The sequence below is a fragment of the Pholis gunnellus genome (genome assembly GCF_910591455.1).
Source record: "Pholis gunnellus genome assembly, chromosome: 22".
NCBI classification, from domain to species: domain Eukaryota; kingdom Metazoa; phylum Chordata; class Actinopteri; order Perciformes; family Pholidae; genus Pholis; species Pholis gunnellus.
Window position 1 is genome coordinate 15218008 of NC_136549.1, and position 26965 is coordinate 15244972.

The 26965-nt window shown below is 42.2% G+C and overlaps 4 protein-coding genes across 4 annotated transcripts; 2 read left to right on the top strand and 2 right to left on the bottom strand.

Moving 5' to 3' along the window:
* Positions 1-951: 951 nt before the first annotated feature.
* On the bottom strand, positions 952-4646 carry klhl42 (kelch-like family, member 42). The gene is made up of 3 exons (XM_079184112.1): positions 3493-4646; positions 3229-3422; positions 952-2976 (listed from the first exon to the last, which is right to left on the bottom strand). The coding sequence occupies exons 1-3, from the start codon at positions 4254-4256 to the stop codon at positions 2522-2524; spliced, it is 1413 nt and encodes a 470-aa protein (XP_079040238.1). The 5' UTR covers positions 4257-4646; the 3' UTR covers positions 952-2521.
* Positions 4647-6019: 1373 nt separating this feature from the next.
* Positions 6020-16967, top strand: elapor2b (endosome-lysosome associated apoptosis and autophagy regulator family member 2b; the record flags this gene model as incomplete). The annotated part of the gene is made up of 22 exons (XM_079184193.1): positions 6020-6121; positions 9103-9223; positions 9317-9506; positions 9586-9733; positions 9914-10003; positions 10094-10199; positions 10337-10498; positions 10632-10720; positions 11476-11656; positions 11978-12106; positions 12341-12431; positions 12643-12745; positions 12857-12994; positions 13207-13479; positions 13757-13930; positions 14146-14335; positions 14425-14521; positions 14602-14703; positions 14935-15061; positions 15303-15481; positions 15888-16050; positions 16645-16967. 22 exons carry the CDS (start codon positions 6020-6022, stop codon positions 16714-16716), a joined length of 3027 nt encoding a protein of 1008 aa, XP_079040319.1. The 3' UTR covers positions 16717-16967.
* A 1363-nt stretch (positions 16968-18330) lies between these two features.
* On the top strand, positions 18331-22517 carry LOC306714267 (tetraspanin-9). Its single transcript, XM_079184246.1, has 9 exons — positions 18331-18488; positions 19313-19352; positions 19987-20067; positions 20201-20392; positions 20643-20717; positions 20804-20905; positions 21003-21134; positions 21636-21719; positions 22130-22517. Exons 3-9 carry the CDS (start codon positions 20005-20007, stop codon positions 22199-22201), a joined length of 720 nt encoding a protein of 239 aa, XP_079040372.1. The 5' UTR covers positions 18331-18488; positions 19313-19352; positions 19987-20004; the 3' UTR covers positions 22202-22517.
* A 511-nt stretch (positions 22518-23028) lies between these two features.
* On the bottom strand, positions 23029-26849 carry amdhd1 (amidohydrolase domain containing 1; the record flags this gene model as incomplete). Its single annotated transcript, XM_079184262.1, has 9 exons — positions 23029-23200; positions 24410-24570; positions 24649-24742; positions 24987-25111; positions 25287-25512; positions 25584-25861; positions 25944-26008; positions 26111-26217; positions 26713-26849. 9 exons carry the CDS (start codon positions 26847-26849, stop codon positions 23095-23097), a joined length of 1299 nt encoding a protein of 432 aa, XP_079040388.1. The 3' UTR covers positions 23029-23094.
* Between the last annotated feature and the right edge of the window lie 116 nt (positions 26850-26965).

Below are 26965 nucleotides of genomic sequence, written 5' to 3' on the forward strand. Positions count from 1 at the left end.
CCTCTTTCTGTCACACACTCTACAGATGCATGCTCACCTCCGAATACAGAGCACATTTTCTCACTTGGCTCTCAGCAGAAGAAAAGACTGTATGCAGCATATAGAACATATACACTCTGCTGTAAAGCCACGGACATACTGTCATCTCTGCAGCTACAATATAAAAGCAGATTCTCTGCATCATTTAGTCTTAAATGTGCACGTTGCACCACACACACACACACACAGTCTTTCACCCTGTGCACAGTTTGCAGGATTAGTCCCCTGAGCAGTGGAGGTGTGAGAGACATCTCTGTGTTCTGACCCCGCTCAATCACAATCACTGATGGCCACGATTGATTTCCTCTCTGCCTCCCGAGTGGCAGCCGCCGTGAATTAGAGAAACCCAATTTTCAACCATCCATCCGTCTTTTCACACCAACAAAAGCTAAAAATATCAAATCCATCTGCGTTTGTGACCTCTGGACGGTGACACACATTTGAAACGGCGATGATTCAGCCTACAGGTGGAGGGTTTCATGTGATGCCATGAACTTTGTTGATTTGACTGTTTCGTAGCATTTTAAATGCATGTTGATGCTAAAATGGAAGACACTTTTTTTAAATATATGCTTCTTCAGGAGAAGTGGAAAATACGGTATGCCTGCTGACATATTTATTTAGAAAGCTTGTGCTGCCCTCTGCTGGTCGCCTCTATTCTGGATTTCTTTTCAGTCAATAAATCAATAAAGTTTTATTTATATAGCACCTTTTAAACTAAATAAATGCAATTCAAAGTGTTTTACAAATGATTGACAATAAGAAAACAAGACGGGAAAAGAGAGAAGGGTTGAAGAGAGGAATGCAAAGACTTTATTATTATATTACAATATTATTTTCAGATCCTCTCGAATTCTGTTCCAACGGCTCGGAGCGAAAAGCAACGTCACCAAATGTTTTCTTTATCCTGAGATGCATCGGTATTCATATTCTGTCAACACACTGAAGTCAGAGGGACTCATGAAGCCTTTTTTGGAGATGTGATCTTGGTATCAAGTGTTTTGATGCGAACCATGTTATGAATATTCCCGTGAGAGGAATATATTCAGGCATGTTTGATGACTTTGCTCATGTGGGAGGGTATTTTCCAGTGTTTATGAAGTTTTGAGGACTGAGGACAGAGTTTTCCTGTTTTATATTACTGTAAAATATTTGGGTTTTGGTCGGTCACACAAAACATACACTACAAAACATACAAACCTATTATAAAAATCAGGTCCTTCATCATCATTACTTGGAATAATTTAAACAGGCTTATGCCCTCTCTTGTTTGTTGCACTTGATGTACCTGAAGATGTCACGTGACAGATGTTATATGTTCTCTCAGACAAGAACAAACTTAAACAAAAACAAACAGAAAATGCAGCAATGACGCATTATAAAACAGGACAAACAGCCAAACAGACCCCTGAACATCGTCTTTATTATCATGACCTAAATTCCCAAACTGTCAAAACAAATAAAAGTAATGCAGAGAGAATCTGAAATCCACTGAATCAAACATTGAAAGTGCTGCATTTACATGAAACTTCAGGATTTCAGAAATAGATTTTAGCTTTGAGGCTCATCTGTCTGCACACCCCCGTTCTTCAATCAAGGAAGTGATCTAGTACCTCCGTGAACACAGAACCTGCTTCAGCAGAGAGAACAAAAGGAATTCAAACAGCAGTTTTGGTCAGTTGCTGGCAATGTAACAAAGTCTTGCATTTTGTGCTTTTTCTTTTTGTACCAAGTTCCATTCACTGAGGTTGCAGAAGGCACATCGTTCATTTCATGGAATTTAAGCTTTAAGCTTAGCTTAGCGTATCTCTGGAAGAATAAGACAAAGTGTACACGCTCCCTCTGAGCCACTTCTCATCACAAATCACTACTCTCAAGGAATCCCTTGTACCCATAACACTGGCAGTGTAAAACCAAAGCCATTGTTCGTGATTATCTGCTATGTTCAGTTCATAAAGACAGGAAATGTGTTTTGGTTTCAGAGATATTTTAAGGTTTGTAGTGAACTGTGAATAAACGGGTACGCCAATGCCATATCTGGAGTGTAAACATTGGGAGTATTGTGACCCATAGATTTAAAAGCATGCTGTTATGTAGCCCCAGCTTGGTTGAGTGTCATTTTTAAACACCGATGGTCAAATTATTTCCACTGTGACTTTAATGTTTAATACACGAGAGGCACAAACTGGGGCCGTACTAATGCTGGTGACCTATGGGCCATGGCGCTTCATCACTCTTCATACTTGTTATTGTAGCTTTTGTATTTGCATCCACAGCAGTATGTACAATGTAGTGCGCTTTTCTCTTCTTTTTTTTTGTCGAGGCACAAAGGTCACAGGGCGTTCCACCTGGCAACCGGACGCTGCTCCCACTAACGCCACAGAGCCCCATTGTGTGCGAGAACAAGCGAGCCACACACTGGACTATAGTAACGCCGCATGGCTTCCACCAGCTTTGAGTCTTTTCCCATCAGCACTCTCGATCACAGCACGTTGGGGAGGTAAAGCGAACAGAGCAGCATGTTCTGACCCAGAGCCGGGAAGCGCCTGAAGGCCTCCCAGGCGTCCGAGAAGATGTTGTACTTGAGGAAGACGCGGTGCTCCAGGCTGGTGGGCAGGCTGACGTCCCGGCTCATGATGTAGATGCCGTCGTTGTGCAGCGTGCACGTCAGGTTCAGGCCCGACTTGGACGTGTTCTCCTTGAGCTGGACCCACTCGCCTGTGGAGACGTTGTAGGACTGCACCGTCAGCACGTCCTCCGTCTGGCTGGGACGCCGCTGCCGCTGGCCAAACTCCAGCTCGTGGGTGTAGCCGCCCACCAGGTAGATGGTGTCCTCCACGGAGAGCATCTGCTGCTTGCGGATGTGCGCCGAACAGGTCCGAAACACCGTCCAGCTGTCGGAGGTGGGGCAGTAACGGAGGACACTTGTGTTCCTGTCTGTCAGACACAAAAACTCAAAGACGTCAAATTTAAATTAGCCAAGACATTAACCATTATCAGCTACACTCATCCCGGCCTTTGTATGTGTTCACTACTACCATCAAATAAGCAACACCGTAGCATCAAAGCACAAAAGGCCTTTTCCACAGCCTGCAGGACACAAGTGGCCATCGTTGGTTTGTATTGTTTGTAGCTGTATGTGTGTAACACTGTGTGTGATAGTGTGGCTGTATACTGCTTTGAGTTCACCTCTTGCAGTGTATCCACCCATGACGTAGATCAGCCCCTTGCATTCGCAGGCAGAGAACTCAGCCAGTGGGTCGGGCATGGAGGACACGCAGGTCCACCAGTCCTGCTCGGGGCTGTAACACTCCACTGTTCCCAGACTCTGGCCTCCCACGGCGTACACCTTCCCTTGCACTGCCAGCAGCTTGAAGTTGGACCTGAAGGAGAGGATGCAGTAAGTGAAAACGTGACAGCATATGAGGAGATATTTGAGAGGAATCGTTATACCTCTTCTGGTTGAGCGGAGCCACCTGGTTCCACTCGTTCCTACAGGGGTTGTAGCAGTGCACCGCAGAGATCTCCTGGCTGGTCATCCTGTAGCCACCGACTATGAACAGGTAGTTGTCGAGGACAGCTGAGCCGTATCCTCTGACGTTGATCATATCTGGAGGCAGGTTGTTCGCGAGCGGTTTCCAGCGCTGCTCCACCTCTCCGTACCTCAGCATGGACCAGGGTTCATCCCGATCGGGCATGTCCAGGGAGAGACACGTGAAGTCTCCGATGGCCACAAGGGTGGCGGTGCCTTTCATGCGCATCTCCCGGACTTGCTCCCTGACAGCGGAGGGGAGGCTGCTGAACTCCGGCCGCCTCAGCATGGGATGATAGTAGCAGCTCATGTACTTGAGACACGCGTGGCGCAGATCGTGAGTCCCGTAGACTTCAGAGAGGCTGTACAGCTCCACGCAGTTGTCCAGCCGGATCTCCGAGGTGAGGAGCTTGAGGATGGAGGTGACCTGCAAGAAGGAGGCGGTCTCAATCAGGTCCTCCAGAGTCTCGTTGACAACCTGGACCTTGGAGGTGTTGATGAACTCCAGGACCAGCTCCAGACCGGGCACGCTGAGCCCCTGCAGCTGCACCGAGTCCTCCGTGGACTCCTTCATCCCGGAGCTGTACAGTGCACGGAAGTAGTCGCTCTTCTCTATCAACTTCTTTTTATTCACCTCGTAGATCTTGTCATCCATGACGATGGCAATAATCTGCTCAGATGACATGGCGAAGCGTGTTGTTGTTGTTTTTATTCCAGGTTTTTTTTGCTTGCCCTTTGTCAGCCTCCTCAGCGAGTCACTGTTTACATTTCACCGTTCGAGGGAGCCCTGTGGCCGGTCTATATATGGTAATGTTCAGCCCATAGATAGCCATGGAGCAACTTTCGTTAGCCGTGGAAGCTAACGAGCTACTGCCACAGAGATCGGCTGCCAGATAAAACTAGCCAGAAGTACATTTTCCTCGGATTAGCATTCTTCGACAGTCCGATAAAAAGTCGCCCCATTATCTAAAGACGATAGTTAAATACTGTAGTTTATTTCTGACACTGGCAGTAACCTCTCTCATTGCATTTTATTACACTTTTGCGGGGCAGTGTTGAGCTGTCAAATTCTAACTGTTTTGATTCTGCACTGCATTTTACGTCATTTCCGCTTTTTACACTTCTTCGTGGGGATATTTTTTTGTAGAGCTGTTGTGTGCTGCTGCCATCTGCTGGTGAATGGACGAATAGCTCCACATCGTAAAACAATGTAAGTAGACAACAAAGTAAAAACACACACACAGATTCACTGCAGCATGGGACATCATCGTGTAAAAGAATAATCTAAATTTAAAGAAATAAAATCAAACTAGCATAAAAAATATAAAAGTCAACATAAAATATTTTCAAATTCAACAAACAGAAATTGAAGTTGTGACATGTAGATTTGGTTTTATACCTTATATAAATACATATAATAAAAACATTGAATACATTCACTCATCTTGACTTTTTCCATTTCCTTAAATATTGAATATTGAATACTGAATGTGGATTTATACTTATTGTGATGCACAAATCATCATAAAACAACATTGTCTTGTTAAATTGTATTGCTAATCTCAAACTTAGTAATTATAACGTAGTTATAATAAGGTCAGCAGCCAGCAGGCCTGTCGTCTTCCTCCAGCTGTCAATCAAGATAACGTGCGTTGTCACATTCTGGCGTCACTGTCTGAAGGTTTATCTGAGAGAGAAGTGAAAACACCAATAATCCACCAGGCTGAGACAGACGGTGAATCCTTCAAAATAAAAGCACGCAGCTTGATATACTTTTAAAAAGGATGCTCTAAGATTCGACAGCTACACTTGTATCAATGTTTTAGATCTGTAATGAAACATAAAGGAGCTGTTAACCCGCGTATAGTTTTATTTTCCACTTTAGTAACGTCTAATAAAGTAGTTTCTGTGGAGAAATACTGTAAACATTCTTAGCCCATTTACTAGAAACGTGTAAGTGTGTGCAGACGCAGATAAAAATGAGCGCTAAGCTAATTATATTACAATATATCAAATGGTAACATTCATGTTTAGTGTTGTAGATGGTTAGAAATGACATAAACAAAACAAAAATGTTGCCACCTTTCTTAAACAATAACTGGCTACAACTTGCAAAAGCCTGCAGAATAAAAAATAAAGTAAAAGATCATAAATTATAATAATAGGACATAACGAAACTAATAACAGACCTACTACATTAGCCTATACTGTACCACATCGTGTCGTTCTTCACATCTTTATTCCCACTCTTTATTCTAAGGATCACAGACACAGTTTTAATTTGAAAGTCTGCAGCAGAAGTACCATTTTGTTCACACTGTGTGTCTTGATGGTGGTGAGGGCGCATCAGTGACAGGGACACCGACACACAAACACTCGCCGCTCGGCCTGTTTCATGTTTCTGGCTCCAGTCAGAGGACAGCCGGCTGTTTGTGATCCGAGCTGAGGATGCGGGAGCAGGCGTGGGCCTCCCGGTTCCCCCGCTGCCTGGTGCTCATCATCACCGCTCTCACATCGTGCGTGTCCTCCGACCTGCGGCCGTGCGGTGAGGTGAGAGCTTTAACCGTTATTACTGTTATCTCCTCATATTCTGATGCTACTTTAAAACACAAGTGTTCCTAGGAGGCCAAACGTTTCTTATTTTTAATCATTATTCTCATCTTTTAATTGCTATTGTTTGTCCCATATTTTAATGCAGTCATCAAATCAAGAAAATGGCCATGCATGCAGAATTTAACAACCACATTACATCCAAAAGGCTTCCATCCTAATGCACAATTAAAATTAGCCTACAAGTCGTTTTCCATCTTTATATATTGACTCAATCGTAATTTGAATCTTTGCGAGAGCACACGGTCCTGTGCACGCAGCTGATCGGCTTAAACAATGCGGTTCATGTTGATAAACACTCTCCATACCGAGAGGACGCTTGTTCTGCTGGCTTTCCATCCCTCCTCTGGGCAGCCTCCTGCCGGCCAGCCCGGACCAGGATCACCCGCTGATGGGGAAAGAGAACCGGGGCCAGTGCTGCTTTTGTTATCCATCGTTTTCATTTAGCCCAGAGGCAAAATGAGGATGTTACAGGATGTGGATGTTTAAATAAACATCCACTTCTTGACACAATTTATGTAAAAACTCATTCAAATCTTCACATATTTTAAATAAACATCCACATCTTTACACAGTTTATGTAAAAACTCATTTATATCTTACAGCCAGTAGCTTGTTAACTTAGCTTAGCATAAAGCTCCCGGCTACCCTAACATGAAGTTTTAAACCTAAACTTTGTATGAATGTCACAAACAGTATTTGATGTGTTCGTTATTGTGCTTTAGGTGGATTTTGTTGGTCGTATTGGTTGTTAATCTTTGTATGCAAAATAACTAAATTCATCAAATAAATGTACAAGCTGCTAACACACTTTACAGGTTCATACAGATATGTAAAGACAAATTAAAATGTACAATAGACCAGTAGTGTAAACAATAAACAAGTGTAAAGAGACTCTATGATCAGTTGAATTCGGTCTTAGTGAGTTTGTAATTGATGGTCTAATTTGGTATTTCTTTGTTTTATAGATGTTTTTTTAATCGAGATGCTTTTGTCGTCAAACATTCAATGCAAAAATATCAGCAGGCCAAAAAGATTAGTGTCCATCTTTCCTGTTGTCTACACAAATCCCCAAAACCTCCAGTCCTGTAATCTCCTGACTCAGAGGATGGCGCCTGTCATGGCGTCGAATTTTATCCCCCGTCTCTCGCTTCTTCTCATCAGTCTCTATGACAACCAGTGTGAGTCATATCGGCCCATGTGCTTCTTTTTTATCACTTTCATCTTTATACCCCTCAACCGTTGAACCCATTAGCACCAGTCCTGATGTTTGTTCACTGAGCAGCAGGTTGGCCTGATAAACATGTTGATGAAGGACTCGTCCTCTCACATGGCAATCCACAGTTTGTTTGTTTGTTTGTGTGTTGGGGGGGGAGGTGTACAGCATGAATGGTCCTTTTTGAGAGGTGATTAGTCATTTGCAAGAGCTCAGGCTTATCTGTGTGTCTGCAAACCCTCTCTGATGAATCCCCCCCCCCCCCCCCCCAGTTCATTTCTGTGATTGCTCCAGTGTAATTAGCTGATACAGATGTCAGTGCGCTGCTGCAGCCGGCATGCCCAGCTCCACACAACCGGAGGATTCGTCTGCCTGGTTGAAAAGCAAGAGCGAGGCTTTGGACACGGGGGAAGTCGTATTAAAAGTGCAAACCAAACCCTTCTAACGGGTTTTACGGCCTTAATTCTGCAAGAATTGCAGAATTTAGAATTATGACATTGAATATCAATATTAAATCTGCTTGCTGTCCTCTTGTGTTATACAGCTGCAAAATAGTCCACATCTAGATACCACTCTGGCTGTAAATATAATCTCAAATAGCAATAATAATTTCAGACATTTGCTAGCTGTTTCCCCCTGGTTTCAGTCTTTATGCTAAGCTAAGCTAAGCTAACCAGCTGCTGGCTTTTTCTCAAAATCATGATAAAATATCACGTGTGACTGCTGAACTTGAATTAAAGTTTAAAAAAAGTCCTGCACACTTTCTTTTTTTACAGCTGTTTTTTTATATTTATTTAACACAATGTGTTGATTTAGATTAAGATTGTTTCGACCAAAATATTGTATTAAATCGTCAAATAAAGGAGGAATAAGTGAAACAGTGTGCAGGAGTTTTATTCTTTATTTTATTCTAAAATATTTTTCTGAAGGAAAGTGCTTCAATAAGTTAAAAGACAATAAATTAGCCGAGATAATATGATATAGAATATAAAGTAAATGTTCAAAGGCAATTTGAGGAAAACATATTTATATGTTGAAAGCAGGTTTTTAACCTGTAATGTATTAGGTTTACTAGATTTAAGAATAATAAAAACACACTCTTGGTTCTCATCTTCAGCTCTTGTTTCTGTGGAGATTTAAAGCTCCTCATTAAGCTGCTTCGGACAAAATGTTCCTCTAAGCGGCTGTTCAGTCAGTTCAAATAATGAGCATAATGTCACAACCAGCAGTCCTTGGAAAGAAGCGACTCTGCACATATCTGCTGTCCTGCTCCTAATGGACCATTAGTGCTCAAGCGGGTCGGTTTCCCTGGTGATCGGGGTCAGCCACCACTTTTACCCTTGAAACCAGATTTTGTTTACATATGAAATCAGCTGCGTGACTGAGTTCACTGGGCAGATTGAAGATGCTTTGAACTAATGCTAACATCTGCATGCTAAGATTCTCACAATGACGACGCTAACATACCGATGTTCAGCAAGTAGCAATGCACTGGACAATTAGAAACTTTCCCCACAACAAGAAGATCCTCAGGTCACATTTCTTTACTTGCAGGTCCAGAGTTTCTTTCCCTCGTGCTCCCCCAGTCGATTCGGTACATTTCCTTTCAGACTAAATGTAATGCTAACCTAATGAATTGCTGCTGAGATATTTCAGTTTGGAAGTGATCCAGTGGACGGTGTATTGATCCTTGTGTGTCCTGCAGACCGACTACTACTACCAGTACACAGAGTGTGACAGCACGGGGTCACGATGGAGGGTCGCCATCCCTCTCAGTCCAAGCTCCTGCTCAGACCTTCCACCTCCAACCAGAGGAACAGACTGCTGTAAGTACTGTGTGTGTGTTCATATCTATATATGTGTGTGTGTGTGTGTATTCACATGTAAGTTTGACCCTCTTTCCCCTCACCGTCTCACAGCTTTCTCCTGTCCGGCTGGGAAGTTTTTAGAGATGAGCACGCAGCAGTGCACGCCGTGTGCGGCCGGCTCCTATTCGCTGGGCAGCGGCCTCCGTTTTGACCAATGGGACGCCATCCCTGCAGGCTTCACCAGCCTGGCCAGCTTCTTGGACCCCGTGCCAAATGGAGAGGACCTTCAGGCGTGTAACAGGTGACGCAGACTCCCACAAGCACTACCGTTAACTCTTGAGTGTACAGCCATTAAGTGTTTTTTTTTATCCGTGATGCAGCTCATCATGGACACCACAGGGAGTGTATCTGGAGTCGAACCGCGACGAGTGTACAGTGTCGTTGGTTTACGCCGTCCATCTGGAGAAAAAGGGCTCCGTCTCCTTCACCTACCAGTACCCCGACAACAACATCTTCTTTGAGTTCTATGTAAGCGCCTCTAACTGCTTCCTACAATATCATATATAGTCTGATATTCATTTGCCAAATGATAGTGTCTTTACATTTTCATGCTTCAAAGAATGAGGGAAGCATGAAAAGTTAAAGACGCTATTAGCCCAAATATCTCAGCTGATTTGGCTAAAAGCAAACATGTCAACATGTGCTCAGGTCCAGAACGAGCAGTGTCAGGAAATGGCTCAGACCGATGACCAGAAGTGGATTAAAGTCACTAACAATGGAGAATGGGACACACACAAAGTGAGTATCTGACTCATTGTGTTAGCAGGGAAAGCAGTACGATGTTTGTGTGCGTTACCCTGTGCATGTTTTCTTTGTTTCTGTTTTTAGGTGAATCTGAAGTCCGGCACGAACATCCTTTATTGGAGAACCACCGGCATCTTGGTGGGAGGGAAGATGGTCAAACCTGTGCTGCTCAAGAACATCCAAATAGAAGGTAGAGCAAAAAGTCAAACACACAATAAGGCATTCAAGAACTTAACAATACTATCAATCAGATACAATCAGATGCTCTCTGGAATTTTTGCACACTAAATGACTTTGTGTGTGTGTGTGCTGCTACTTTACGTCCAGGTGTCGCCTACACATCGGAGTGTTTCCTGTGTCGGCCCGGCTGGTTCAGCTCGGCCCCCGGCTCCTCATCCTGTCAGCCGTGTACCAGCAACACTTTCTCCACAAAGGGGGCGTCGTCCTGTACAAGCTGCCCTGAACACCACTACTCACGTGTGTACACATGTAACAACAGCACGAGCAGCTCAAACTATCTATCGCATCATAAAAGGCTAATATAATGGATTTACTAACCAACGCACTCTGGTTGTTTTCTCTGCATCACTGTGAACTGGATCATCATTGTCTCCTCTCTCAGATGAGGGATGGGCAGAGTGTAAAGTGAGGCCGATGTGCTCAGAGAAGGATTATTTCCAGATCCACACGGCCTGCGACAGCGAAGGGAAGGTCAGCAGCATCCACACGTTTTACATTTCACACACACACACACACACACACACACAGCCTCACCTTTTTAATACACAAGGAGACGCACACACTGACAAATAAACACCAGAGAGTTTTAAGGTAGTATCTGATAAATTCTCAACGATAAATTGACAATTTGGTTGTTTTTACTTTCAATTTCTAGATTAACGTACTCAAAAAAAAGAAATATTCCAATTGAAACTCATTTAAAAATAGAAAATATGAACATTTACAATAAAGAGTACATTAAAACAAGTATGTTATTAAATCTTTAGTCTGATGTTTTCATTTAACACAAAGGACCTTATAATAAAACATGCTGTTTTGCATTTATCCTTCTCACTAGTTGCCCTAAAGCCCTGCTTATTCATACAGGAGGACAATGCTGCCTGTTTTTACTGCGTTACAGACAGTGAAAGGATTTTGTCAGCTGTCTCGGGGCATTTCATCAGAAACTAGAGAAGTCTCACACTGTGATGAGAAAGGAAGTGATGAACAGCTTAGTGAACGTTTTTCATGTCATCTGATCCAAAGTCAACCTCCTTGGCACTCGATCAACAACCTTGGCCTGTTTTGATTCACATCTCTGAAAGCGCTGAGTCAGAGTGATGATCGTTCAAGAACAGAACAGAAACGTATCCCTCCATTGTTGTTGTTGTTATGGATCTCAGTCTGTGATACTCCAGAGACATGCAATGTAAATCCTCTGACCTCTGTGGCTTTGTCGGTTACAGACGCAGGTGTTGTATCGTTGGGTGGAGCCGAAGATCTGTGTGGAAAACATCACGGGGGCCGTGGAGCTGCCTACGACGGTACAGAGCGAGCCCTGCCCTCCCTGCAACCCCGGCTACTACAACAGCAACAGCAACGACTGTTTGCCCTGCCCACCTGGAACCTACTCAGATGGCACCTACGGTAAACCTGCTCACACCTGGCATGTACTGCCACAGAGCCACTGGAGCTGCATTCATATAACCAGAGCTTTTTAATCGATATTTATCTAAGGAGAGTCAACTAAACATCCAAACAGAGGCGACGCAGCTGTATTATCCACTCCTGAAAAGATGTTCTTGTGCAAACATAATGTTTTATCAAGCAGGACAATACCATTGTTGTATCTTAATAAAGCTTTGGGGTGTGTGTGTCTGTGTGTGTGTGTGTGTGTGTGTGTGTGTGTGTGTGTGTGTGTGTGTGTGTGTGTGTGTGTGTGTGTGTGTGTGTGTGTACATACAACAGTGTGCACTGAGTGTCCTGCAGGTACAGAGCCAGTGTTGGGTTACGAGTATAAATGGTGGAACGTGCTACCCTCCAACATGAAGACTTCCTGTTTTAATGTGGGCAACTCCAAATGTGACGACATGAATGGTGAGCACTCTAACACCTGAGGAGTTACTAAGGCATGAATGAATTAACTAACCGACCGACTAACTAACCGACTGATTGTTTTCTAAACCTACATAAACTATTATTTATGTCCCCCTGAAATCACATACTCACATTTGTTTTCCCTTACATCGAAGCCAATGTTGGTTCATGCAATAAAATAGCATCGTATCGTCCAGAATCCGTGAGGTATAATGTGTGTCTGTGGTTCATCAGGATGGGCGGTTGCAGGGGACCACGTTCGCAGCGGAGCAGGCAGTTCAGATAACGACTACCTCATCCTCAGCCTGCATGTGCCGGGCTTCAAGTAAGTATGTCTGCTTTGTTTCTCCAAAATCGGACACAAAAACAGCCAAATCTCCGATCTCTTTTATCCAAATTCGGACCAGACAGAAAGAGAAAATCAAAGAGAGCTGGTTTTTAAGAAGTAATTGCCGTATAAAATCCACTTAACAATACCATATTTCTATGTCTTTACCATCTAAATCTCTGCCTTTGTTTGTGTTTTTTGGTGACAGGGTCCCAGCCTCACTTTCAGGGATGACGGGCAGTGAGTTTGGCTGGATAACCTTTGTGTTCGAGACCATCTGCTCTGGAGACTGTGAGCTCTACTTCATGATGGTGTGTGCTTTGATTGTGTGTGTGTGTGTGTGATTGTGTGCTTGATTTCACCAGGTCACGTTTATTTCTCCAGTTTATTTCACTGTTCTGCTTATTTGTTGCCCCCTGCAGGATGTGAACAGGAAGAGCACCACAGTGGTGGAGTCCTGGGAAGGCAGCAAGGAGAAACAGTCGTACTCGCACAGCATGTCCAGGAACTCGTCTGTCACATTCACATGGGCCTTCCAGAGGACTAACCATGCTCTGGATGTAAGCAAACTTATGTTTTGTGTTGTTTAACATAAAAGAGCTTTAAAAGATCATTTTAACTGTGAAGGTGTAAATATATTATGTGACATATCATCACTAGCATATGAGGAAGTGCAAAATACGACAATACACGCACTTTCTTTAGATATCAAGAACATATATGTACTTTAAAAAAAAAAGGTTTCTATCCTTGTCCTGTGTGTTGTTTACAGGTGCGTCGTTATGTCAGTGACATGGTGAAGCTGTACTCCATCAGCGTGACAAACGTCCTGGATGGGGTTGCGTCAGCGTGTCGGGCCTGCGCTCTGGTACCCCAGAACTCCCAGCGGGCCGGCTCCTCCTGCGTCCCCTGCCCTGCTGGTTTTTATATCGACACAAGCACCAACCGGTGCCAGGAGTGTCCGCCCAACACACACCTGGCAGGGCGCCACACCTACGGCCAGGATGCATGTGTCGCCTGTGGGGCTGGAAGTATTAGCAACAAGGTAGCCTCCTCTGGGTTTCTTCTTACTAGTGCTGAGTTTTGGTGCTGATATTAAAATGTTGTCAATGTTTTAATTCAGGAACAATCTGATCCAAGCATTAGTGAACAAGTTCTGACTCTGTGCTACAGGCAAGCTTTTGTCAAAACCAAAAAGACGTGATGTTTCAAGACATTTTAGAAAGACAAAAATCATGTTCACTTACTAAAACCTTCCTGTAAATTACAGCAAATACACGTGTTGCGTTTTCTGAGTCCATGTGTTTTGTCTTTTCTTTCAGGAACACTCTCGTTGTTACAGCGACTGCTCCTTCTCCCACACAGAGAACAACCGTACACTGACCTTTGACCTCAGCCCCCTGAGCGACGTGGCCTCGCTGACCATCGGGCCGAGTTTCACCTCTAAAGGCACAAAGTACCTTCACCTGTTCAACATTAGCCTGTGTGGCCACGAGGTAGTTCGCACAGATCTGTCTCCTCTCATTCTTTATACGATATCCTTTAGATCTTATCCTGTTTTTGAATTATGACCTTTCTTATCTTTGTTTGTGTGTAGAGTTGGTGATCTTATAGGAGACTCATTCTGTTGTTAGCTGTCTTATATGAAAGCTAGACGCTATAGATGTATTTTGATTATTTGATCATTTTCATGCTATCATGTCTGCTGCAGGGGAAGAGAGCCGCTGCCTGCACCGATAACGTCACCGACGTGTCCAGCAAGGACGACCAGAGCGACTCGGCTCAGCTGGTCAACTCAGTGGACAGCTTCGTCTGTCAATCAACCATCATCCCGGCGGATGGGCGGGGTTTCAGGATGGCCATTGCCTCCCAGTCCATCAGCCTTGCAGACGCGTTCATCGGTACGGCGCTTGTTAAATGACAGCATGCGGCTCTGTGATCATTAGCTTGTGATGTTGCCTTTGATATCCTCATCCATGTTTCTTTACAGGAGCAACCGTTGACTCAGTCCTGGATTATGTGGACGCTAAACCAGATCTTTTTCCAGAAAAATCAAAGGATGTTCCAGACATCAACTTCTTCTACAGGTACAATATGAGAAACAGAGGGCGGAGTGAGTGAGTGAGTGTTGTTGTTATTTGTTAACTATGTCGCTATTTTCTTTCAGGTCGACGCAGGCAACGGCTTCATGTGATCAGGGTCGCAGTTCAGTCATTACTGTTCGCTGTAACCCCGAGAAGTCTGAACGAGGAGAGCTCTCTGTGCCCAGGTAGGTTATAATGAACTCTATGTATGAGATGTTTCAATTTCTCCCAAAATTAGTTAATATGAGTGTGAACATGATACCACCAACTGTATAATATAAATAAAATACACATATTTTGCACTGCAGGCTTTGGAAATACTAAATGACGTGAAAATGTTCAATATTAAAATGTATAATATGAAGATAAGAAATTAGATCCTGTGAGAAAATGAAAGGAAACTACTGTTTGTGCAGCTCCTGTCCTGCGGGAACGTGTGACGGATGTACGTTTCACTTCTTGTGGGAGAGCGCCAGCGGCTGTCCGCGCTGCGCCGAGGACGACTACCACCGGATAGAGGGAGCGTGCAAGGGAGGCGTCCAGGTAACACACCTGCTGTTCCCTGCATTCATTCTGTAACATCATCCTATAATCTCATCCAACCAGGGAATGTGTCACAATAGTTTCAGCTTGCAGGTATGAATTGGTGAAATACTTGATACGATTAAAGAGCGATGAATAAACTATCCGGGTAGTCACTTCTATGCTGATTTTTAGTTATGAATCCAAACTACACGAGCAAAACATTTTTAATTCTGCATCCGTCACCCTCCACTTTCTCCAGGAAACTCTGTACATGTGGAACGAGCCGAAGCTGTGCACCAAAGGCGCCTCGCTGCCTCCCAGGAGCTCCTCTCCGTGCGAGGCCATCGCTCTGCTGCTGAAGGTCGGTGTTGGCGGCGGAGCCTTCGTCGCCGTGCTCCTCATCTCTCTCACCTGCTATTTCTGGAAGAAAAACAAGAGGTTAGAGGCAACCGCCAATCTCAGTCAAGGCCAACGTGCTCATTAAGATTACTTTGAATTGTTATTTAAAGGCAGAGCCGTCACCGACGGTAAAGGCTCGGGTTCTTTCAAGAAGTGGACACGTTTTATTTACAGTATCAGACACATTGAGTTCTTTTTTTATTTAAATCATGTAATCTTTGGTTTTAAATGGTTGACGCCAGCTTTTCTGGCTGTGATCTCTTAAAATGAAGCAGTCTGTTGACTCTTCTTTTCTGAAGAAGTCTTTTTGTGACCTTTTTATAGTTATTTTTTCTAAAAACACACAACTGTTGGTTGTTGGTGCAGTTTTTAAAATAGTTTTAGTACCTACACACTGCCTGTTGTCTATGTCTAATAACATGTTGTCCCTGTGGTCTGTGTTCAGGCTGGAGTACAAGTACTCTCGTCTGGTGATGTCTGCCAACAAGGAGTGTGAGCTTCCAGCTGCAGACAGCTGTGCTCTGGCTGAAGGGGAGGAACCCGACGACGACGTGGTCTACACCAAGAAACCCTCCCTGCTGGGGAAACTCCGGGCCATCGCTAACAAGGTGTGACTCCGACTTATTAGAAACTTTGTTTAGGCAAGTTGACCGAGCATGCGCTGCCTGATTCTTTCAAGTAATGCCTTACTTTACTTCACATGTCTTCACTTTCTCTCAAATTTAGTTTCTACACCCAGATTTTGATCGCCTAATCAGTTGGAACCCTACTTGACTCGCTGGTGCACAGCAAAGAAAATACAAACAAGATGTTTATTCTCATAGCTTCAGACCAGAAAGAAAAAGACATGTTGTTGCTAAAGGTTGATTGTAAGTGGCTGAAGTCAGAGGATCACCAAAGTCTTTAGAATGTATTCCTGAGGGGGAACCAACATTTATGTCAATCCTTCTGATAGTTCTTGAGACATTTCACTCAAAACATCGCAATTGTGAAACTCGTGCTGGCGCTACAGGAACAGTCATGAGATCACCAAAGTCATGAGGGTTCATCCTCTTGGAACCATGAATGTCTGTTTGAAATTTCACGGCAATCCATTGAGTAGTTGTTCAGATATTTCAGTCTGGGCTGCCAGACAACTGTCCAGCATGTGTGTTTTGTGGTGTGTTTATAGATCTAACGTGTTTAATATCTGTGTCTTTCAGCACGAGGGTGGAGAGAGCTGCGAGTCCGTGCAGCTGAACTCCTCCCAGTGTGACCGATGGGTCCTGGGATAAACAGATGCCAACAGAGAGGGAGGACCGAGCAGAATAATGGAGGAACAGTCAGTCAGTGACGATGTCAATCACTGCCCTCCTCCTTATGTGTCCTTTGCCCCGCCCCCTCCCCTTTATTGTGTGTGTGTGTGGGGGGGGGGGCACCAATACAGACCTCACTGGAAAATATTTTATGCTGGCAAAAAACTGGACAGTGGCTTTTACTCCTAGAATACCCAGGAAACACACTCCTGCTTTAATGCCACGGAGGCTCGAGGGCGGCAACTGGAAGAGAAACTTGCTTTTAATGTTTTTTGTATGTTTTGTATTTTTATTTGAGATATTTTCTGTTCAGAGTTACGTATTTATATTAATGTTATAATGATGAACCTTTATTAAAGTCCTCTTTGACTTTGGAATTTGTGTGGATGATGTTCCAGCTTTTTCAAATGTGAGGATTCACTTTTTCTTTTCATAATTTGTATTTATCTTTAATAATTTTGAGGTTTGGACCAAACAAACATTGTGAAAGTGTCAGTTTGGACTCGGAGTGACTTTGGCGGCATTTCTCACATTTTTCTGTTTTTATCAATCGAATAATCGAGAAAATAATCAGCGATTGATCCATAGAAATATTGAATAGCTTCAGTCCTATCTTATAAGTACTTCACTTTTAACACTTTAAGTACCTTTTCCTGGTTATACGTAGATACTTTGCAGGACGTTTACTTGTAATTAATTAATTAATTGTAAGTGTGGTATTAGTACTTTTACTTAAGTAAAGGCTATGAATACTTCTCCCACCACTGACCTTAGTTCAAAATCACAAACAAGTTTGCAATTAATCAAGTTAACAAAACCAATAGTGAGATTATTGTGGCCACTAGAGGGCCCCACTGTGCCTGGTAATCAATTAATTAATTCAACCTCGTCATCCATAATGGAGGTTTATTGGAATTATCAGTGGTGGAGGAAGTATTCAGATCCTTTGTTTAAGTAAAAGTACTAACACCAAACTGTAAAAATACTGCATTGCAATGGTTACTTATGTATAAGCAGGAATGTACTGTTTTTTAACTAATTATTATTTTCAATCTGAATTAATCTAATGGTTATATTCTCTTATCTATTGATTGTTTTGTGGTAATTAAGTAAATAATGTGTCATCACAATATTGCCAGAGCCCAGAATGACACAAAGCTAATTTGGCCAAATTATTAAAAAGTAAATTACAATTATTAAAAAGTAAAAGCAGCCGATCTTAATTAGTAAAGTAACTAAAGCTGCCAGATAAATGTAGTAAAAGTACAATATACCTCTGAGATGTAGTGGAGCAGAGTATAAAGCAATATTAAAATATATGGTAAAGTACCTCAAACTAGTACATAGTCATTGGACTATATTGTATGCAAAATTATTATCTGTAATAATTGATAAATCTGTATAATTCAGCAAGAATTCCACAAATATTTGTCCTATTTTTATAACAGCCAGGGTCTTTGCCCGGCTGGTCCCTCTCATCACCCCCGACAGACACGCCTCCGATCCCGGGTCCGTCCCCCGCCGTGCTCCGCCCCTCTCCGCAGACGTTACCCTCCTCCTCCTCCTCCTCCTCCTCCTCCTGTTCTCCTCCAGCCATCGACGGAAACTTCAAAGCCGACTTTAACAGCCGTTTACAACCGTCGGATTAATGTTTTAACACCGGGTGATGCTGTGAAGCTACGCCGGCATGTGAAGCCTTTTCAGCGGCTGAATCTCGAGACGTTCGCGGGGAGATGCGTTCATAACCAACGGTAGGAAAACTAGATTTTTCTCCTTTCCCCTCTCGTCGCATGGGACATGAAAACAATCACGGCCTCGGGCTTCAGCGGAACACTTTTAGTTGTGTAAAACAAACAAAAGTGTTTTGTTGCAACATAAGTTAAAATCAGCTGATCAAAGGGCTTATTTTTGCGTGTTTTTAACGCAAACTTCTGGAGGAAAAAAACCGCAAACTGAAGTTCGGTCCTGTGACGTCACGTCGAGACCCAGGAGAAAGACTAATAATCTAATAATAATACAAATTAAATGTGGACATTTAAACATGTCATCTCTGCATCTATACAAATTATTATATATATATACTTTGTTTTTAAAATGTAAACTGTGTTACAGACATCGACATATCCTCGATGCATTCTGTTATCACGCATCATTGTCAGTCTCTCTGTAGGTTTATTGTTAAATGTAAGTGATGTTTTGTTGTATATGTATTACTGGTAGATGAATGTTTATTAAATTAGACATGGTTTATAATCTCACTTATGATGAGGCCAGATGTTTGGTGTGACACATAAATCATAAAATGACTATAAAGAGACCATCAAAAGAATAAATAATAATAGGAAGAACAACACAGGATTGAAACTCAGCATTTTAATTATTATTATGTATTATGTCAGTTTCCAGTCCTGTGTTTAGGATTTTGGTGGTGGAGTGACCGAGGAGCATTACCTCATATCCATCCAATCCAAACGTAAAGAAATACTTAAAACACAAGAGTTGTGTCTGTGTATGGTGTATCGTGTACACAATATACATTAAAGTGTAAATGTTTGTGTACACTTGTGTGTTGCAGGTACACCACTAGAGCTCCTCTGTTCTCCTGCTATAAAGTGGTGAGTTTATCTCCTCCGTGTGTGTGTGTGTGTGTGTGTGTGTGTGTGTGTGTGTGTGTGTGTGTGTGTGTGTGTGTGTTTACAGTAAGTGTGATGTAACAAAGAGGTTGGTGAACTACGGTATGATGTCTGGTTTGAGATCATGGTGACACAAACAAATAAGTTGCCAAGAAACCATGATTATATTTGCACGGTGTCCACAGGGACTTAAAAAGTATTGAAAGGTATAATATTTTTATTACATACTATACTATGACTTATTATGCCACAGTATACTATAACTGTTTTTATTTCTATTTCCTCTCATGGTTCTTGACTTTTGCTTGTTCTTTCATCAGCTTTTCTCTTTCTATGTAGATTGTTATGCACCAAAATACCAACACAAGTTTGTTTGAATCTGATTCTGATTTTATGACATTATGCTACGTGAAGAAATCCTTAAATGAAATACCTTTTTAAAATCTTAGTTATAGCGTTACTTCTGCACAATGCTGAGGTTTGACTGACCTACAGACAATAACAATATATCTGAATGTGTTGTAAATATACTGCCAGTGTAACTTAATCATTCAGTTAGACTTTAATTTAAAATGTAATATTGTCATTTTTGTGTTTTTAAAACAATTTCTTGCAGTGCCTGTTCGACCCCATCATGGCTCGCGGTTGCATCTGCTGCGTTAAATACATGCTCTTCCTCTTCAACCTGCTCTTCTGGGTAATTATTCCACACACACGGTGTCAGAAACTGTTACCATCAATCAGTAGTAAGATCAGCATACCAACTCAATTATTTTATTATCATGAAATCAACAGGAAGTTTGTGAGTTTCCTGACTGTTTGTCTTTCAGCTGGGTGGGTGTGGACTGCTGGGTGTGGGCGTGTGGTTGTCGGTGTCTCAGGGCAGCTTTGCCACCCTGTCGCCCTCCTTCCCGTCGCTCTCCGCCGCCAACCTCATCATCACCCTCGGCACTATCGTAATGGTGACGGGATTCCTGGGTTGCCTGGGTGCCATCAAGGAGAACAAGTGCCTGCTGCTGAGTGTGAGTATACTACAATACCCATCATGCATCTCTAGTGGTGTTGTCTGAGTATATTCTTTAGTGATGTTGAATGTTTGAGCCCCTTAGAAGAAGTTATGTTGTCTGAATATTATAGCTGAAATGAGTATTTTTAAGCAGGAAGATTATATTTATTTGTTTTGCATTGATATAAATGCAACATTAGTGTATCCTGCATGTCTCTGCTCATGCTGAAGCCTTTTAATCTGACACCTTTCTTTGTTTTCTCCAGTTTTTCATCGTTCTGTTGATCATCCTCTTGGCCGAACTCATCCTCCTCATCCTGTTCTTTGTCTACACCGACAAGGTAACACCATGTTTCATATTTATTTATGCTCTCCTGCTGTAGTTGAGTCTGACTATATGTCCACCTCTTCATCTCTGTTTGCACAGGTGAGCGAAAATGCCAGACGGGACCTGAAAGAAGGTCTGGTGCTGTACAATACAGACAACAACGCCGGGCTGAGGGATGCATGGAACGCCATACAGGGAGAGGTATATTACCAATCAAGTTTAGAAAACTCCCTCTCAATCTCTGCCTTTTTAAGTTAATGTAGTTATGCAACTACCTTCTCACCTGCCTGTGCACTAGTGGCGATGTTGTGGCGTGATCAACCACAATGACTGGTACACGGCCCTGCATGACAACGTGGTTCCTGACCGCTGCTGCCAGCAGGTTTTCCCGGGATGTGGACGCAACGCCTCCAATACCTTCTGGACAAGGGTCAGTGTGGTTACAAAGTCTTCAAATTGGTATTAAAGTTGGACTCCTGTTAACTCTAAATGATTAGTTCAGCATCTTGGGAAATGCGCTCATTTACTTTCTTGCAGAAGTTGATTGTTGACGCTTTGATGTTTGTATACTGTGTATGAAGCTACAGCTAACAGGTGATAGAAACTGGAAACAGGGGGAAGCAGCTAGCTTCATACATTGAAACTGATTTAAAAGTGATGATATATATACATATATATATATATATATATATATATTTTAAATCAGTTTCAATGTATTATTTATTTTATTTGAATTTTTGACAAACAAGTCCTTTAAAAGTCGTCAGTGAAACTTTTTGAAATGTGTGAACAGAATCAAAATGTTTGTTGTCTGTATAACTTTACATTAAAACAACTAAAGCAAGAGTCACATGGAGTCTAGGACTTAACCTGCAGACCTGCTGATGTGCAGTACTGGTTTTTCGTAATTACTGTTGGTGTGTTTTTTAAGGGTTGCTATGAGAAGGTAGAGGAGTGGCTGGACGACAACAAACACCTTCTGGGAACCATTGCCATGTGTGTATTGGTAATACAGGTAAGCAGCTCTATAATCAAAGAGCACTAGTTTGTTTATTTGTTAATGAACATATATTTAGCAGATGTTTTTGTTCAACTTAAGGGACTTAAAATAATGAATAAGTTAGTACATCAAATATGCTGAATGGCTTCAAAATTCAAATTTGACATGGCATAAAAACCTATAGTATAGCTTGTCAAAAAAAGTAATAAAACACTCATAGCATAGTATGTGAAAAAAAGTCATAAAAACAAATTTTATATGTTGAAAAAAGACGAATTTGCATTAAAAAAAGGTAAATGGAAATGATTCTAACAATTGTGCCAAAATGACCTCGGTCAGCTGATGTAATAATTGCGACAAGCCTATCTCGTGTTGCACTTATCCAAACAGCTCTATTTTTAACATGATTTGTTTCCTGTTTCCAGCTCCTCGGGATGGCTTTCTCAATGACGCTGTACCAACAGATCCACCGAGCGGGGAAGAAGTACGAAGCCTGACGGGGTTAACGCAGTCATTTATCATTTCAAACTGGCTCCATGAAATACATCACTTAGTTTATTGTACATAAAATAAGCCAGATATCATGTCAGCCACTACAGCCTTTTAGCTCTTTATTTTTCCATCTATTGAACTAGTTTGTATTAGTCACCATAATGCATGTTATGTAAAATATATGTGATTTGTCATTTCGGAAGAGTGAGGAACATATTTTTGAGGTTGTTAAAAGCCATGCCTGTGTATTAATATATAATGTATGGATCCATTTAGAAAACATTGTGTACTAACATGTTCAATAAAAGCACTCTTCACAAATGTGATGTGTTGTTTCAGGCGTTTAAACTCATTGACCATCGTTACCATTGTTTTCTTTACTCTTTGATTACACAGATAGAAGCCGGGTGAGCTGCAGGTCATCTCACACATTATCATGTCGATCAATAACCTGTTGGTTCACTTGAGCCACCAAATATTTTACCTGTTTCTGAGGCGATAATGAAATTCCTCTCTTTGCTGTAGTCACTGATAAACTAACTTATTAAAGGCTTGATTTGCTATAAATTACAGAACCAGAGATGAATAGAGAGGCAGATTTTAATCAAAAGTTAACAGGACATTTATCTAAAACATTGGTTTCTAGAGGAGTTCACACTGTTAAGATAGTAATTGATTAATTGTCTTCAGTCACATTCTTTAACAACAGACAACAGAATTGTAGCTTAATATTAACATAAAGGAACTGTTACGGTATGTCTTCCTACAATGATCCCAGTGGAGACTCTAGGAAGTGGACTGCTAGTCTAACGGTGTCCACAAATATTAAAGTACTACCGTAAAATCTTGAAGCTGTCTATCAGAATGATTGATAACACCTTCACTAACTCTCCTCTGGTTAGAGGCCCATAGTTGTGTTATTATCAACCACGACGTTTCCTTTGATGACGACGTAGCGAATCAGCTCCTGGTGTCCTCCCAGCTGGTAGATCAGATGCTCCCATCTGCAAGAAAACAAACCGGAGAGGATCTATTACTCACAAATATTTAATAAAAACACAAAGAATGCAGTGATCAGATGTTTAATACTCAAGGTGTCATACTCATCTGTAACAATACTACTACTTACAGTTAAATTTTGAATTTAGTCAGACCTGGTGCTCAGGTCAAATCAGCTGACTTAACATGGTATATTAGGTGTAATATATATATATTCCCAAATGGGAGCAACTGTAACGTAACCCAAATTCCCCTCCACAGATCAATAAAGTATTTCTAATTCTGAAATGTATTTATAGTTTCCTTGCCGGAGACATGGAGGTTCATTCAGAAGCTTGCTACTGTATTTATAAAATCCACCTTACATAGTCATCATTATGGAAGCCCATTCCCGCAGCAAAATAAAATAAAAAATCCACCCAAAAAAAATTTAAAAATAAAATATCCACCCAAAAAAATAAATAATATATATATCCAAAAAAAGATGTTTTTTTTGTAGCCGAAAAAAAGTAAAAAAAAAAAAAAAAAAATGATGATTTTTTTTTTTGCTAGCAAAAGAGATTAGAAGTGCGCATGCGCTTCAGTGACCATTTCCTCACAGGTCCCTTCATCCCCTCGCCAGTCTTTCCATGAAAACGACATGCAATTCTACATATTAATATGTATAATGATATATAACATCTAACATTTACAAAAGTCACCAGTAATAGTTACCTTGTGTAGAATTGCATGTCGTATTTTTTCTGGCAAAAAGAAGAAAAAAAAAGAGAAAAAAAAGAAAAAAATCATAATCTTTTTTTTTTTTTTTTTACTTTTTTCCGGAACAAATACGACATGCAAAAAAAAAACAAAAAACACAATCTTTTATTTTTTTTTCTGGGTGGATATATATAATTTTTTTTGGGTGGATTTTATTTTTTTCGGGTCGATTTTTTATTTTATTTTGCTGGCAGCCCATTTCCAAAAAAAAAAAGACAATCTTTTTTTTTTTCTGGGTGGATATATATATCATTTTTTTTTTTGGGTGGATATTTTATTAAACATTTTTTTTTTGGGTGTATTTATTTATTTATTTTTCTGGGGGGAATGGGCTTCCATACTTCATAACTTGATCCATACCTTTCTTTCAGTCGCTGATTTAAATTTAAAAAGTATCTATCATGCATCATCATAAAAATAAGACGCTGAAACACATGATGGGACAAAAGCTTCACCGTGTGGTGTTGAGGACCAGCAGGTCTCCGTGTTTGTTGACCTCCAGGGAGCCGTGTGTGTCGGAGCGCCGCAGGGCGTAGGCGGCGTTGATGGTGGCCGCAGCCAGCGCCTCAGGCATCGACATCTTCATGTTCACACAGGCCAGGTGCATGACGATCGGCTGAGGAAGGGCAGAAACACCGAGTTTAGAGAGTCGGCATGAGCTGGAGCCATCATGCAACACTCCTGTGGTACTCACCATGGAGCAGCAGTAGGCGTTGGGGTTGAAGTCACTGCCGAGGGCGACAATAACTCCAGCTTCCAACATGTCTCTGGCCCGAGGCTGAGGCAGCCTGAACACACACACACACACACACACATTACAACTCATATTTATGTGAGGTGTGACAGTATCTGTGTGTGAGACACAGTGATGGAGGAAGCATTCAGATCCTTTGACTGAGGCAAAAGTAATAATAGTTAACAGTTAATTTTCTGTCAATCGACTTATTGATAAATAGTTTAAAAGTTTCAGCTCTTCCTGTATAAACTGTCGGATAGCAATGAATTTGTGCAAAAGTACTCGTGTTATGATACCGTAGGATGTACGCCGTGGTTGGCAGAAGGACGGCGGCGGTTCTTGCTGCAGCCATGGCAGCGATCCCCTCATCGGTGACCTCCTCCAGGTGACTGATGGCTGAGGCTCCGAGCTCTGCACCCAACTGAGACGCACACACACACACACACACAGATGTATCTAATGCTAAAATGTTTCAGAGGTGTTGATTTAACTTAAAGGTTCATCCTTATACAAGCTGTAGCTGCTGGTGTTGTTGAACGGTATTGCTTTACACTAACAGGCTCACAGGTAAACACAGCTTCAGGAGTAAGTGATACCTGAGCAGAGTTCATGGGATGAAGCTCATCTCCGTGGAAGTTGATGTTGAGGCCTATGTCTTTGCCGGCCTGCAGGATGGAGCGAGTAGAGCTGAGGTCAAACACTCCTCGCTCACAGAACACGTCGATGTTGTCGACTCTCAGAGTCCCGGCAGACATCTGTTCTTTCAGCTTCGGCAGCTGAACCTGCAGGATGTCCTCCGTGGCTTCTGCAACAGTTTTCCCTCTGAATAAAGGAGATTAGTTAGAGAGATTAATATCAGGATGTGATTAAAAAAAGTTGAGGAGGGTCCATACTTGGGCACTGCGTGGGCTCCGCAGTAGGTTGAGGAGATGTTGATGGGCAGCGTGCGTCCGGCCTCCTCGATCACCTCCAGCATCTTGAGCTCGGTGTGCAGCTCCAGGCCGTATCCGCTCTTACACTCCACCAGGGTCGTACCAGCCCGCTGCATCCGGACCAGCCTGCCGCTGAGGGAGGCCAGCAGCTCCGAGGCCCCGGCAGCTCGAGTGTGCTCCACGGTGAAGTGGATCCCTCCACCGGCCCGGTGCACGTCCATGTAGGAGGCACCAGCCAGCTGCAGGAGCAACATGCACTTCATCAATCTTAATTGTGGAAGTAGATTAAAAAAAGTCAAAATACACTAAAACATGAATTACCTTCATTGCAAATTCATGCACCCGGTCACCTGCCCAGACTGGATGGGTGTGGGCGTCAACCAACCCTGAAACAAGAAGCTTCTTTAAAAGCGAATCTCTGATATATTTTACAGACAGTCCAAGAAACACACAACTTGCATATAAACGTCTGCTGAGCCGATACTCACCAGGCAGGACACACATTCCTGTAGCATCGATCACTTTATCAAAGGACGAATCTGAATACTGTGCGCTGATGATTTCTGCCGGTCCCACAGCTTTAATCAGCCCATCACTGGATGAAGAAGTCAGTTGCTTTAATGTCACTTTAGAAGCACAGCTTGGATCTGAACATACAGCTGAGGTTGACTAAAGTACAGCTTCAACTAAAGATAAGCCTGAGATGATTTAATATGGGCGCCATACAGAGGATACACATTTTTAGAAACACCCTGCGGCCAAACTATACGTTGTAAATAGTTATGGAAAAGTTCTCAAGTTTTCAGCAATCCAGCATTTGTTTTTCTCATATGAAATGAGCAACTACAGCTAGTAGGTGGCACCAATGTGCATCATGTTACATTTTTTAATTCCCTTTAAGTTTAAAAAAAACAAACCCTGCAGATCAACAATAGCTGTGCTGAGATTCAGTGTGACGTTAAGAGCAGCTACAGATAAACTAAAGCTGTTTTTGTCTCATTCTGCACCATCTCATACATTTAACTGAGTCCCCTCATGCTCGTCACACGGTGTGAAGTAACTTCAAATGCATGTTAGTGAGAAAACTTACCTCCCTATCACTACGCTGCCGTTTTCAATCACACACAGATTTTGCATCCCATGTTTGGTGATGAACTTCTCTCCGTTGTTGCAGATCAGAACCACCTGTTGGGCGTTCTTCACCAGTAGTCTGTAACTTCTGGACATTTTGATTCATCCAAAGCAGAGACCACTAACTTCAGAGTCACTGGCTTTAAAGCGGTTTGGGATCAGGCAAATATTTGCCCAGGAGAAGAGTTTAAAGTGCAGAGAGAGAGGGAGCG